The sequence below is a fragment of the Psammomys obesus genome, unplaced genomic scaffold, assembly GCF_907164565.1.
Source record: "Psammomys obesus unplaced genomic scaffold, mPsaObe1.curated_primary_1811, whole genome shotgun sequence".
In the NCBI taxonomy this organism is placed as follows: Eukaryota; Metazoa; Chordata; class Mammalia; order Rodentia; family Muridae; genus Psammomys; species Psammomys obesus.
In genome coordinates this window covers 413,505-429,201 of record NW_026594462.1, presented here as the reverse complement: position 1 = coordinate 429,201, position 15,697 = coordinate 413,505, and the positions used below count along the sequence as shown (strand labels likewise).

At 37.5% G+C, this 15,697-nt stretch overlaps 1 protein-coding gene across 1 annotated transcript; it reads right to left on the bottom strand.

Moving 5' to 3' along the window:
• On the bottom strand, nt 1-8,089 carry LOC129685547 (prolactin-8A9-like). Its single transcript, XM_055619065.1, has 6 exons — nt 7,809-8,089; nt 6,625-6,701; nt 6,347-6,525; nt 4,448-4,555; nt 1,133-1,312; nt 1-189 (listed from the first exon to the last, which is right to left on the bottom strand). Exons 1-6 carry the CDS (start codon nt 8,087-8,089, stop codon nt 1-3), a joined length of 1,014 nt encoding a protein of 337 aa, XP_055475040.1.
• Between the last annotated feature and the right edge of the window lie 7,608 nt (nt 8,090-15,697).

Genomic DNA, 15,697 nt, shown 5'->3' with positions numbered 1-15,697 from the left:
TTAACAATTTTTCCTGGTTATTCGATACTTCAGATTTTTGAGATGAAATATAGTGAAATGTATATCTGAGCGTAGGCAGTTGGAAAGGTTAAATATTGCCAAAAACTGATCATTTCTGAGACTTGATTTTATGTAAGGAAGATGTTGCCAGTTTGGGAAATTTTCTTGTAGCTTTTCTGTAGGATAACCCTAAAAATCAAAATAAGAGTTACTTGTTGAGTATATTGTTAGTGTTCCTTGTTTTTTATATGTGCAATCAGAAAAATACATTCAGAAATGTACTGCTTCCATCAAAGGTATGGGTTTTCATTTATGTAGGCCAGGAGACTGTCCAGCAGTTCCTTTTTTAGGAAGTATGATCAAGACTCATATGTATTTGTTCTGATATGCAATGGCTCACAGACAAGTACTTCTTTTCACAAACACAGGAAAAGTAGAAAGTTTCACTTTGACTCTGAGACAGTGGAAGAGCTAGTGTCGGTTTCTCACTTAGGACACTCTTACATGTCATTTGCATATCATAGAAGCTGATATGAACCACATTTGTTTATACTAATCTATTTGTTTATACTATACTAATTTGTTTCAAGTAAATTCATTTTCCATGAAGTTTATGGATGAAAATCTGACCTGTAATGCATACCAGATGGTGATTCAATAGATGAAGCCTAGGGATGACTATATTAGAAGGAGCTGAGCTCTTTCAGTCTATCCGGGACAAGAGTCCTCTAAGTGCTTAGTAGTGACAGGTGTGTTTAATTATGATCCCCACCATGATAGTGATGAGAAGCATCTCTGAGAAGGTTGGAGATGCCAGCAATCTCATAGTCCAATCTAGTGAACACCATCCATAAACTAATTTCTGTTGCTACTACATATTTGTGATTTTTGGAAATAGTCATAATGTAAATACATGATATACAAGATATCTGATAGGCAACTGCCATGAAAGGGTCCTTAAACCCCCAGGGGAGTCATGACCCACATGTTGAGAACCACTGTGTTAGGAGAACATTATCCACAAGATCAGATATTTGCAAGTTAGTCTGGAAATCTGAGGTATATTCTTTTATTTTAATTTAGACAATCCACCTCTTTTATGAATGAGAATAAGTAATGGAAATTTTCTCACCTTGGTGAATATCCATCTAAGGTCATCCAGGAGTTCTCTGTTGTTCTCTTCAATCTCTTTGGCTTTTGAAAGGATAGTTTCAGGAACATCGTCCATGGCACTCAGTTCAACCACCAGATGGTACAGAGGGGCATTCCAGGCACCCACAAAATTGATCAACATTTTTAAATATTTTTCGGTCTGAGCAAACATAATAGAACCATTATTTTGTTGCATTAAATAATTTCAGTAAAGCAGGTTTTTTCATAAAATGCTCATGAGAAGAAGCTGAACTGAAACATATTTTTACTATGGGTATATGACCCATGTTGTAAAGATATTGCATGGTGTGGATAGATTTAATTTAAACAATCCACCTATTATATGAGAAAATGAAAAAAAATATAATGCTTATAAATTAATATTTTTTTCTGAGATCTGGTCATCATGTTTTGTTCTCCCTATGAAATCCTAACAGCCTCTGCTCTAGTGAGGTATTTATTATTTCTTTATTTGTCTATCAATTGGTAAAACAGGTTTCTGGGACTCAATAGGCATCATTAAGATTTTACTGAGGAAATAGAGATATCACCATACAGGGACAAGAAGCTCAAATCATTTTCACTCAGTGATTCATAAACACCAAATAAATTATGGCATTCATTAATGTACATATTTATGATTTCTATATAAATTAAAAAAATAGAACAAAGATACAATGAAGAAAGCATGGTACTCATGCCTGGGCTTTCCTGTTGCCTCTGACAGAAAAGGAAATTTGTTGCCATGTATAGGTTAAGAAACATGACACAACATTGAATTTAATAATGGAATCAATGGAAATCAAAACAGAATATTACCTCTCCAGTGTTTGATGCTCATATCTGATTTAAGCCATTCACTTTATTGATGTTTGTTAGTTTCCCCAGTGGTCATGAAAAATGAGAATAGGAGTATGAATATGTACATGGCATTAAGGAAAGGAGTACAATAATAGTGATCGAATTATATGGCGATAGATGTTGTCATGTGATTCAGACTGAGATCTGAAACTGGTTAATGTGCCCACCTGGATTCTCAAATTTCATTCAAGTGTAAATATCCTGTACAACTTTTCAAAACTGCCATTTCTTATTATTATTTACTGAAAAAAACCACCATTTCCCAGTAAACTATTTGTGAAGTTCAAATACAGCAATGCTAAGAGATTGCTTGTTGACAATCTAGCAAAATTCTATGTCTGAAGAAACACTTATTTTCTTGATATCTTTGTCCTGATTTTCCCTTATAGTTGTCATATAATATTCAACTTAAATAAAATTCTGTTATGTTATTACATGGACTCATAATAAGGAGATGTTTACAATCACAAAATAGAACTGCTATGATATATAGACCTTATGACCATGAATTAGGGCATTGTTGCATACTAGGAATTCACAGGACTCTTCTGCTTATCTGGCTTTTGCTTAAGGTATAGAGAAAAATAAAGAGACAAAGAGACATATAAAATAAATATAGAACCAGGACAGATTTAAAAATCAAGAATAGAAGTGATAGTGTTATTTAGAATGCCACCGTAGGGAACCAATTAACAACAGGTAATGAATACAGCTACATTTTCACCTATTACATAGGAGTGAGTATATAATCATAAACAGCCAATTTAGCTAAAAATGTCCTAAAAATAGTAAGTAAAATTTCAGTGTAAGTCATTCCTAAAATAGCTCTTTCTAAATGGACTATTTAAGAATCTGCTCCATTGTTATTGGTTAATCGATTTTATTTATAATTTATCAAGAATATAATGTAATTTTTTGTACTTTATGTCAATTTAATTTTGTATACCTTATTACTGCATTTATCATAATTCCTGTAAAACTAATACAGAAAAACCCAGTGCATTGCTTCTGTTGTTTTGTGAGAAAATCATGAAGAAAACTCAACTGGATATGTTTTCTTTTTTTTAAATTTCTACTACAGTTTATTCATTTTGTATCCCAGCTGTAGCCCTCTCTCTCATCCCCTCCCTCATTCACCCACAATCCTGCCCTCCCTTCCTCTTCTCCTCCCACTCTCCTTCCCAGCCCACATGAGAGAGGAAGTCCTCCTCCTCTTCCACTTACCCTAACCTATCAGGTCTCATCAGGACTGTCTGCAATGTTTTCCTCTGTGGCCCTGGTAAGGCTGCTTCCCCACTCAGGAGGTGATGGTCAAAGAGCCAGCTACTAAGTTCATGTCAGAGACATCTGCTGTTCCCCCTAGTAGAAACCTACTTGGACACTGAGCTGCCATGGGCTACATCTGCACAGGAGATCAAGGTTATATCCATGAATGCTCATTGTTTGGAGTATCAGTCTCAGATATTGTGGTTTAATTGGTTTCCTTGTAGAGCCCCTGTGTCCTCCAGGTCAATCAATCTTCCCCTTCTTTTATAAGATTCCCTACATTCTACCGAAAGTTTGGCTATGAGTCTCAGCATCTACTTTAATACCCTGCTGGGTAGAGTCTTTCAAAGGCCCTCTATGGTAGGCTGCTCTCCTATTTCCAGTTTTCTTCCTCTTCCAGTGACTATTCCATTTGCCTTTCTGAATAATGAGGATTGATCATCTTACCCTGGGTCGGTATACAGATTTTAGAATGATTATTCTCTATTATATGTCTAATATTCACTTATGAGTGTGTATATGCCATGTGTGTCTTTCTGCTTATGGCATACCTCACTCAGAATGATCTTTTCTAGTTCCAACTATTTGCCTGCAAATTTCATGATTTCCTTGTTTTTAATGCTAGTAGTATTCCACTGTGTAAATGTACCACCTTTTCTGTATCCATTCCTCAGTTGAGGGACATCTGGGTTGTTTCCAGATTCTGGTTATTAAGAATAAAGTTGCTATTAACATGGTTGAGCAAATGTCCTTGATTTATACTCAATAATTTATACAGCAACAGAGAATGTAGTCCAATTAAAAATGGATTACAAAGCTAAAAAGAATTGTTGATAGAGGATTATAAAATGGCAGAGAAACACTTAAAGAAATGCTTAATGTCCTTAGTCATCAGGGAAATACAAATCAAAACATCCCTGAGATTTCACCATACACCTATCAGAATGGCTAAGATCAAAAACTCAAGTGACAACACATGCTGGATAGGATGTGGAGAAGGGAACCCTCCTCCACTGCTGGTGGGAATGTAAACATGTACAATCACTTTGGAAATCAATCTGGTGCTTTCTCAGACATTTACAAATAGTGCTACCTCAAGATCCCGCTATACCACTCCTAGGCATATATCCAAATTATGCTCAAGTACACAACAAGGACATTTGCTCACCGGAGTATATATGAGTTCATTTCTCCGATATGGAGGGTTTGTGATCTTGGCGTGGCAGTGATTTCTGGCAGTGAAACCAGGATAATCCTCCCTCAACATTTTTGTAAGCTGTAAAAAAACCCAAAATCAGTTATATTTCAAAATTATATAAATGACTTCATTAACATAATATTAATGCATTTGTTGGTTATATAAATTTTCAACATAAAACTTCATAAAAACTGATATTAAAAAAATTAAGAAACTTCCCATCAACTAATACTTAGTCTCATGTATGTGCATCTTAATTTGGCTTTTCACCCAACTTTTTTCACCCTGTCTTCTCATTCTCTTGCCTTCCCACTTTTTTAAAAAGTTACTATATGGAAGGCAAACACTGAAAGAACTAAACTTCTCAAGAAATAAATGATGTAATTGTCATTTTTCTCTAGTATTTCAGGACAAAACTATAGCACATACTTATTAATCTTTCTGCTTTCTGTCTATAAAGACTGGTATTAACTTACTCAGGTATAAGAATTTTGAATTCATTAATTGAACATTGAGTATATAGCTGTGTAATATAAAGATTATAATAGTTTTAGAATGAAACTTTTTACTCTGTTACAAAATTACTCATGAAAATAGACTATTTAAAATAACTATATAACTCCAAGTCAACAAAATAAGAAAACATTAAATTTATTTAGTTCATTAGTGATTGTATGATCAATGAAATATTAAATTTTATTAAATATATAACAGGATATCTTATTTAGTTTGTAATAATCAGCTAATTCATGAAAGGTTAGTAACTATTGCAAAGGTTAGGAAGTTGAAAAACTGTCAGTTAAGAACAGGAAATAATGAAGACACTGTAATGCTTTCTCATCTAATCTGGAACCATTGTTGGGAGGCATCATTGGGTAGCACCTGGAAAGATGTTAGGTACTTACAATATTCCTAAAATGTATGGAAGAGCCATCACTGCGGAACTGAGTCATGTTAAGGGGAAAAAAATAACATCTAGTCAGAAAAAAACCAACATAAAGACATGTTTATTTCAAACAGAATCATATTCTCTTGATGCACAACATATTGAATTTTTGTCTATTTTTTTCTTTGGGTTTTCTGAGTTTGAGAAATGATATGTAGCAATCAGCCTAAAAGGAACAGATATACTTCTAATTCTGCCCTGATATTAGACAAATTCTAACACTATAAATTCCTAAACCAGAATAACTAGTATTTATGGGCTTCTTAGAAATCTAGATTTCTTTCTTCCTTCCTTCCTTTTTTCTTTTTCTTTCATTTCTCTTTTTCTCTCTCTTTCCCTTCCTTTCTCTCCCTTCTTTCTTTCTTTCTTTCTTTCTTTCTTTCTTTCTTTCTTTCTTTCTTTCTTTCTTTCTTTTTCTTTCCTTCCTTCCTTCCTTCCTTCCTTCCTTCCTTCCTTCCTTCCTTCCTTCCTTCTTTCTTTCTTTCTTTCTTTCTTTCTTTCTTTCTTTCTTTCTTTTGCTATCTTTCCTTATTTTTGCCTCTTCACATGCTTTAGTTTACCTGTGTTCCAAATATATAGTTCACTGCATCATCCATACTTAGAGTGAATATCTTAACTGCCCTATTTGAACTTGGCCAATTGAAATTCATATCCTTGAATGTAACAATAGGAAATGAGAAATCACTCCCTAGTTATATTTTTAAAGGTCTCTAGTATAGGGTAATTTTTTTTCAGAGAAAAATATAGAGAAATCATTAGATTCATTGACATTTTATGAAACTGTCCATTTGACCCTTTCCATGTATCAGTAGTTGGTATGTCCTTTACCAATGAAGTCATATTTTCTGATATTTGAGTTATGATGCTTAATGTCTCAGGTTCTAGTACAATTCAAACATTAGTATGAAGATTGAGGTACTTACAAATTCTTGATACATTTGAACAGCAAGATTATAGACTGTTTCAGCTCTGTTGATGGCATTGTTAAATGTTTCCACAAGGGGCTCCGTACAGTCTCCCTCTTTGGCAAGACTCGGCAGAATTGCTGCAGCTTTCTCCCACAGTAGTAGGTTTGACATCACCAAAAGCAGGAGTGTCCCTGCTACTTAGAAACAAAAGCCACTTAGGAATAATGTATTAATCTGAGGTTTTCAAGGTTCAACTGATTCAAAAAGTTTTATCTGTCTGAAGTTTTCTTTACTACATGACTTGGTGTTGTATATTTGGCATGATAGATATAATCTCTGACAGTACTTAGGCAAGTTAATGTGTTTTTCTCTATAACAATTTGAGAAGTAATTGAGAAATATGAGAAATAATTTCCCATTACTTCTGTTTCAGGAGTGCTTCTTTTTTACAAACATCTGCAACTGAAATTAATTCTGAACTAGTATTTTTAAGCCCTTATTAAGATGGTATGATAACCTTGGAGTTTAAGCTCAATTTCATTTACCAACCCCTCGAGGATATTTTTTAATTTTTATTTTTTTATTATAATTTATTCCCATTGTATTGCAGCTGTAGCCCCTACCTCATCCTCTCTCATTTCCACCTTTCCACCCTCTTCTCCTCCCTTGACCCTTCCCCAATCCACTGATAGGGAGGTCCTCCTTCCCTTCCATCTGACCCTAGCCTATAAGGTTTCATCAGGACTGGCTGCATTGTATTCTTCTGTGGCCTGGTAAGGCTGCTCCCACTTCAGGGGGAGGTGATCAAAGAGGCAGCCACTGAGTTGATGCCAGATACAGCCCATGTTCCTCTTTTCTAGGGAGTCCACTTGGAGACTGAGCTGCCATGGGCTACATCTGACAGGGGTTCTAGGTTATCTCCATGCATGGTCCTTGTTTGGAGTGTCATTCTCAGATAAGACCCCTGAATCCAAATTATTTGGTTCTGTTGATCTCCTTGTGAAGCTCCAGTTCCCTCCAGGTCTTTCTATCTCACCCTTCTTTCATATCATTCCAGATCAACCTCAGTATAACTTAGCAATTCCAAACTGACTTTGTATTTTAGGACAGCATTCTCTTCATCTTTTGTATTAGTAATCATGTCTTTTTTTATTGTCTAATATGTAGAGGAAGCAAACAGATAAACTGTGCTATCTATGTTCCAACAGTGTCCAAAATGATGATATCCACCACAAAATTTAAAAACAAAAATTTCCTTGCACTCTTGTATACTTGTACAGTACATTTCAAGAAAATAATTTCAAAAGATATAAGAAAATCTATGCTGGAGTATTTTTTTTTTTTTGTAAAACTGTGACAAGTATTTGTTCATGCCAGACTGAACATCAAAGATTCCTAAGAACTTCATTAAAACAAACTAAACTAACACTTTCATTGAATCTTTTTCATAGAGAGACATAGAAGAAAATTCACTTACAGAAGTGACGTTGACTCAATGGCAGCTCCATCGCTGAGGAGTTCCCAAGCAAGATGAGTGCTGACTCTGGTGAGCTGCTTCACTGGAGTCATGCATTCAGCTGGTTTCCTCCTACTATATATACTAGCAGATAAGCCCCAAGGGTATGCATAGCCGTGCGACAGCAAGAAGTCATGTTCATACGTGAACCATGTCCGTATATCTCCAGGGAATGTTAACAGATTTATTGTCACATACTTTTCTCTTTCTGGAGGATTTCCTTTTGCTTCTTCCTGCGTCATGGTTCCTGTCCAAGATAGTTTTGATATCTCTGAAGCCATCTTAGTGGCTTGATGACAAATGGTCAGGAATAAATTGTTGTTCATAATAACATCCACTTCCTTAGATTCTAATATTTTCTATCATCTCCTTCATAATGGTTTTGGACAGAGAAGGATTCCTTATTGAATATTAGAACACCAGGATACAGCATTAATAAATTATCCATGGTGTTATTATGAATCTCTACCAGTAATTACTAAATATTGTGAGTAGTGATTCTTTAAAACCTAAGATGACTGTTAAAATAATCCACATGCTTAATTTAGACATTTAAAAGTCAGTTTAAAAGACATCAGATATATTTAACTACAACGACAACAACAAATCCCTAAAACTTTCACTAGATCCTATGGCCCTTCAAGTTAATGAATATGCATTGGCATAAAATACCAAGTGTGGATTTTTTTCTTGGAATCGGTATTAATTACATCAGAAATTCATTGTATTAAAAAGTATTGTGCCACTGTTGCCCTAGTGAAAATAGTTTTATACTCTTACTGCTAGAATTAGCACTTTAGTCATAGCAACACTGATGAAAGTTCTCCAAAATCAACTCTATTGTGGCTGACAGATTTTGGTAGCCACTCAACATAGAGGAATTTTCCACTTCAATGCCAAGCAATTTCCTCAGGCTGTTAACAGAGAATACATGCTGCCTAAAGGGTTGAGGCCAACTATTTAGTTCTGATGCTCATTCAAAAGAAGACACAGCTGCAAAAATGGTGTGAATGAACAATCCTCACTCAGAATGACAAATGGGATGGACATTGGAAGAAGGAGAAAACAGGAAGCAGGACAGGAACCTAAAACAGAGGGCCTCTGAAAGACTCTACCCAGCAGTGTTTCAAAGTAGATGCTGAGAGTTTTGACCGAACTTTGGGCAGAGTGCAGGAAATCCTATGAAAGAAGGAGGAGATAGTGGGACCTGGAGAAGACAGGAGCTACATAAGAAGAGAAATAGAACCAAAAAAAAAAAAAAAAACTGGGCACAGAGATCTTTTTCTGAGACTCATACTCCAACCAAGGACCATTCATGGAGATAACCTGGAACCACTGCTCAGATGTAGCCCATGGCATTTCAGTATCCAAGTGGGTACCATAGAAAAGGGAACAGGAACTGTCTCTGACATGATATGAACTTAGTGGCTGGCTCTTTGTAAGTGGCCTCAGAAACCCATCTTTCAAATCAGTCTTATGAAATGAACTCAATCTGAAATCTGGGATTTTATTGAATAAACATGTGGTCTCACAGGTACATTCAACTTCATGTATATTATTTTTTTATAAAATATTTAACAGCCTCATTTGTATCCTTCCTGATGTCTCACCAAATAAATAATCTGTACAGAGGTTGTATATATGTAATGAAAGTTTTATAGAGATTCACCATTTCTGTAGAAAAATAGTACCTCCTTCAGGAAACCATAAATTCACTTTCTGGTTCTGTATATAAATAGACCTTTATTACGCCTTAGCATTGACATTGCTCATCATAGACAAGCCCCAAATGTATATTATTTTTTCCTTCCAAAGCACACGGTTGTGTGGGTTAGCATGGATGGCTTCATCACTTCTTTTCTAAGCCTATGACCTGATGATCCCACTATGATCTGTTTTGGTTGCTGCTCCTGGGACTGTGACATATGATTCAGGAAGAGTTGGCGTCAGGCTAAGGATTATGAAGGAACAGGTCACACTCAGAACAGCCAAGCTTAATACACCTCCAGTTGTGTTCCACTTATCCACAGTTTCTTGCTTGGTCTTAATCCCCTAAAGCTGTTTATCTGTCAGTAGTATTTTAGAAAAGTACCCAAGTTTGGGTGAATAATCTCCTCCCCACAGACTCCCCTTTTTCAAGCAGGGAATGGAGGATGACACCAAACCATGGATAAATCTTTCTACCCAACCATTTTTTGTTTTGTTTTTCCTACAAGACATGAAGGGATAAAGATGGATCAGAGGTTGACCAATGACTGGCCCAACTTATGACCCACACCATGAGAGAGAACCAACCTCTGGCACTGCTAATAATACCCTGCTCTGCTTGGAGACACAAGCCTAGAATGAGTGCATTCTAAAGGCTTCATTAAACAGCTGATAGAAACAGTGCCAGAAACCCACAGTTAAACAAAAGGAGGACCTGGGGGAGTTTTCTGGAAGATTGGGAGGAAGCACTGAGAGCTGGAGGGGTCAAGGACATTAAAAGAAGACTTGCAGAGTAAACTATCCTAGGCACAAGGGGGCCCACAGAGACTGAAGCACCACCAAAGCTCTTCCTTGAGCTAGACCTATACCACCTACACATATGTAGCAGATGTGCATCATGGTCATCATGTGGTTTGCCTAACAGAGGGAGTAGGGACCTTCTCTGACTCTGACACCTGCCTTAATCCCTTTCTTCCAGCTGAGTTGCATTCTCTGTCCCCAGTAGAAGAGAATGAACTTACTCATTCTGTGACTTAGGTGCTGGGGTAGGTTGATACACATTAGGGATCTTCCCTTTTCTGAGAAGAAGGAAAGGGAGACAGGGAAAGGAGGGAAGAGGATTGGGCAGAGATATAGGTAGGGGCAGGGCAGTGTTAAGGTTGTAAAGAGATAAAATAGGTAAAAGTAAAAGAAATATAAAAAGTCATATAGGTCACCATGATACTTAGAATCTCTGTTTAATTAGTTTTGTTGTTGTATTTTTTTGCTGCTGCTGTTTGTTTGTTTTTGTTGTGTTTTGTTTTGTTGTTTGGTTTTTCAAGACAGTGTTTCTCTCTGTTGACTTGACTTTCTGGAACTTGCTCTGTAGACCATAAAAATCCACTTGCCTGGTCCTTCCAAGTCTTGGAATTGAAGGTTTGTGGCACCATTGACCAGCAAGAAATTAATGTATAGGGGAGCTTCTCTAGAACAAGCTGGAGACTCAAAACAGGTTAAGATTCTTGGAGGATATGGGGGTAAATCTGGATGAGGGTTGAAGCAGTGAGGATTAGTATTAGGATGAAGAGGATATCCCCTATAGCCAGGCAAGACTTCCAGCAGGGAGGAGACACCAGTGTAGTCACAATGCCTTTGATACAAATTTTACCTTGCCTACAAGGTATGCAGGGACAAAGATAGAGCACACATTAATGGAAACGCTGATGTCTGGCCAAACTTGAGACATACAACATGGGAGAGTGTCAACTCCTGACATTATTATTGATACTCAGCTATGCTTGCAGACAGGAAACTAGTATAACTGTCCTCTGAAAGTCTCCACTTAGCAGTGGATCAAGACAGATACTAAGGCGTACAGACAAACATTAGGCAGATCTCAGAGGGTCTTGTGGAAGAGTTGGGGGAAGAATTGAGGGGCTTAGAGGAAACAAGATCTCCAGGAGAAAACTAACAGAGTCAACCGATTGAAGTCATTGGGGGCTCACAGAAAATGAATTATCAAAGAAGGAACATAGACTGCATCTAGGCCCCCTAAAGATATGTATCTTGTAGACAACTTGGTCTTCATGTGGGTTCCCTAACAAGTGGAGTGGGGTAATCTGACATGGACTCTGCTGCCTGGTTTTTGGTTTACTTTCCCCTAGCTGGGCTTCCATGTCAGGATTTAGTGGATGAGAATGTGCTTAACCGTGATGATACTTGATATACTGGAGTGGGTTGATGGGGTGTGGCACCCTTATTCTGAGGAGAAAGGAAAAGGGGAATGGGGGAAGAAAGTGGAAGGGTGGGACATGGAGGAGAGGAGGGATGGGTTCTAACAAGATTAAAATGAAAAGAATAAATTTTAAAAATAAAGATAAAAATTAATAAAATTGAAAAATGTGTTTTCATATTTTGTTCATTTTCAATTTTTAATTTGTATTTTTTATTAATAACAGTTTATTCACTTTGTATCCCAGCTGTAGCCCCTCTCTCCGTCCCTCCCAATCCCACTCTCCCTCCTTCAGCTCCTCCCATACCCCTCCATAAGTCCACTGATAGAGGAGTTTCTCCTTCCCTTCTCTCTGACCTTAGCCTATCAGGCCTCCTCAGAAATGGCTCCCTTGTCTTCCACTCTGGCCTGGCAAGACTGTTCCCTCAGAGTGAGGTGACCAAAGAGGCAGCCACTATGTTCATGCAAGAGAGAGCCCTTGTACACCTTACTAGAGAACCAACTTGGAGGCTGAGCTGCCATTGGATATATCAGTGCAAGGATTCTAGTTTATCTCCATGAATGGTCCTTGGTTGGATTATCAGTCTCAGAAAAGACACCAATGCCCAGATATTTTGGTTCTGTGGCTCTGCTTGTGGAGCTCCTATCCACAAATGGTCTTTCTATCCCCCTCCTCTTTCATAGGTTTCCATGCACTCTGCCCAAAGTTTGGCTTGAGTCTCAGCATCTGCTTTGATACCATGATGGGTAGAGTCTTTCAGAAGCCTTCTATGGTAGTGTTCTGTCCTGTTCCATGTTTTCTCCTTCTTCCAATATTCATCCCCTTGGCCTTTCTGGGTGAGGATTGATCATTTTATCCAGGGTCTTACTTCTTGCTTAGCTCCTTTAGGTATACAGATTAGTATGTTTATCCTATATTATATTTCTAATATCCACTTATAAGTGAGTTTATACCATGTGTATCTATTTTCTTCTGGGATAACTCAATCAGGATGATCTTTTCTAGTTCCCACCATTGGCTGGCAAATTTAATAATTTCCTTGTTTTTTATTGCTGTGTAGTAATTCATGTGTAATTGTGCAACAATTTCTGTATCCGTTCCTCAGCTAAGGGACATTTTGTCTGTTTCCAGATTTTGACTATTACAAATTAAGTTGCCATGAACATAGTTGAGCAAATGTCTTTGTTGTATATGAGCAATTTTGGGTATATGGCTAGGAGTGTTATAGGTGGATCTTGAGGTAGCACAATTTCTAATTATCTGAGAAAGCGGCAGATAGATTTCCAGAGTGGTTGTACAAGTTTACATTCCCACCAGCAATGGAGGAGGGTTCACTTTCTCCACATCCTACCCAGCTTGTGTTGTTACTTGAGATTTTGGTCTTAGTCATCGTGATAGGTGTATGGTGGAAATTCTGGTTGTTTTGACTTGCATTTCCCTGATGACTAAGGATTTGATCATTTCTTTAAGTGTTTCTCTATCATCTGATATTCTTCTATTGAGACTACTCTGGTCAGCTCTGTACCCCATTTTTTAATTGGATTACTTGATTTGTTGCTTTTTAAATTCTTAGAAGAAAAAGTGCGGAAGTGTCTTGAACTCTTTGGCACAGGAGACAACTTCCTGAACAGAACACCAACAGCACAGGCTCTAAGATCAACAATTACTAAATGGAGCCTCATGAAACTGAAAAATTCTGTAAAGCAAAGGACACTGTCATCAGAACAAAAGGACAGGCTCCAGACTGGGTAAGGATCTTCACATACCCTGACATATCTGACAGAGAGCTAATATCCAGAATATTTAAAAAAAATCACATTGTTTAGTTATTTCATAAATGTTCCTTTCTTTTTTAATTAAGTTTTTATTTTTTATATTACTTACACTTTATTCACTTTGTGTCCTAGGTGTGTTGTCCTCCGTCAAACCCTCCCAATGCCATCCTCCCCTCCTGATCTCTTCTTATGCCACTCTCCAAGTCCACTGATAGGGAAGGTCCTCCTCTTCTTCCATCTGACTCTGGCTTATCAGGTCTCATCAGGACATATTGCATTATCCTCCTCTGTGGTATGGCAAGGCTGCTCCCCTCTGAGGTTGGGGAGGGGGGTGTTCCAAGAGCCTGCCACTGAGTTCATGTCAAGTACCTTAGTGTGACTCTGACCAATCAAGTGAAAGAACTATTTGAAAATGAAAGCAGTGCTAAGAGAAAATTCATTGCAGTAAGTGACTTCAGGAAGAAATTTGAAACATCTCATACAAGCAACTTAAGGGCTCACATGAAAGCACTAGGAGACTGCCACATGGCCTCTGAAAGGCTCTGCCCTGCAGACTATTAAAGCAGACGCTGAGACTTATGGCCAACTGTTGGGCAGAGTGCATGGAATCTTATGTAAGAAGTGGGAAATAGTAAGATCTGGAGAAGAACCCCACAAGGAGAGCAACAGAACCAGAAAATTTGAACACAGGGGTCTTCCCAGAGACTCATACTCCAACCAAGTACCAGGCATGGAGATAACCTAGAACCCCTGCACAGATGTAGTCCATGGCAGTTTAGTGTCCAAGTGGGTTACATTATAATGGGAAGAGGGACTGCCTCTGACATGAACTGCTTGGCCTGCTCTTTGATCACCTTCCCCCGAGGGGAGAGCAGCCTTACCGGCCACGGAATATGACAATGCAGCCACTCCTAATGTGATCTGGTAGACTAAGATCAGAAGGAAGTAGAGGAGGATCTCCACTATCAGTGGACTTGGGGAGGGGCATGCGTGAAGAAGGGGAGGAAGGGTGGTACTTGGAGGGAAAAAGGGAGGGGCTTATAGGGGTGAATAAAGTGTAATTAATAAAACAGTAAAAAAAAGAAAAAAACCAGACACACTCAACAGGAGTACACAGCTGGAAATACTCAAGCTCATGGCTGAAGTAAATCAATTAGAAAAAAACAAAATAATTCAAAAAATCAATGAAACCAAGAACTGGTTCTTTGAGAAAATCAACAAGATAGACAAACCCTTAGCCAACTAACTAAAAGGCAGAGAGAAACTATCTAAATCAGCAAAATCAGAAAGGAAAAGGGGGACATAACAACAGACACTGAGGGATTCCAAACAATCATTAGTTCTTACTACAAAAGAGTATATGACACAAAATTTGAAAACCTAAATGAAATGGACAATTTTCTTGATAGATTCTATTTACCAAAATTAAATCACCATCAGGTAAATAGATTTAATAGTACTATATCCCCTAAGGAAATAGAAGCAGTCTTCAACAGTCTCCCTTGAAAAAAAAAGCTCAGGGCCAAATGGTTTCAGTGCAGAACTCTATCAGACCTTCTAAGAAGAGCTAACTCCAATTGTCTGAAAACTATTCCACAAAATAGAAACAGAAGGAACACTACCAAACCCATTCTATGAAGCCACACACAGTCACTTTGATACTTAAACCCCAGGAAAGCCCAACAAATAAAGAGTACTTCAGACCTATCTCTCTTATGAACATTGATGCAAAAATACTCAATAAAATGTTTGAGTATCAATCAAATACAAGGACACATCAAAGATATCATCCATCATGACCAAGTAGCCTTCATCTCAGCCATGCAGGTGTAGTTCAATTCATGGGAATCCATCAATGTAATCCATTATATAAACAAACTGAAGGAGAAAATACACATGATCATCTCCTTAGAAGCTGAAAAAGCATTTGACAAAATCCAACATCCATTCATGTTTAAAGTCTTGGAGAGAGCAGGGATACAAGGCACATACCTAAACATAGTAAAAACAATATACAGCAAGCCTATAGTCAACATCAAACTAAACAGAGAGAAACTTAAAGCAATCCCACTGAAATCAGGGATAAAGCAAGGCTGCTAAGTTTCTCCATATCTCTTCAACATAGCACTTGAATTCCTAGCTTGACAACTAAAGG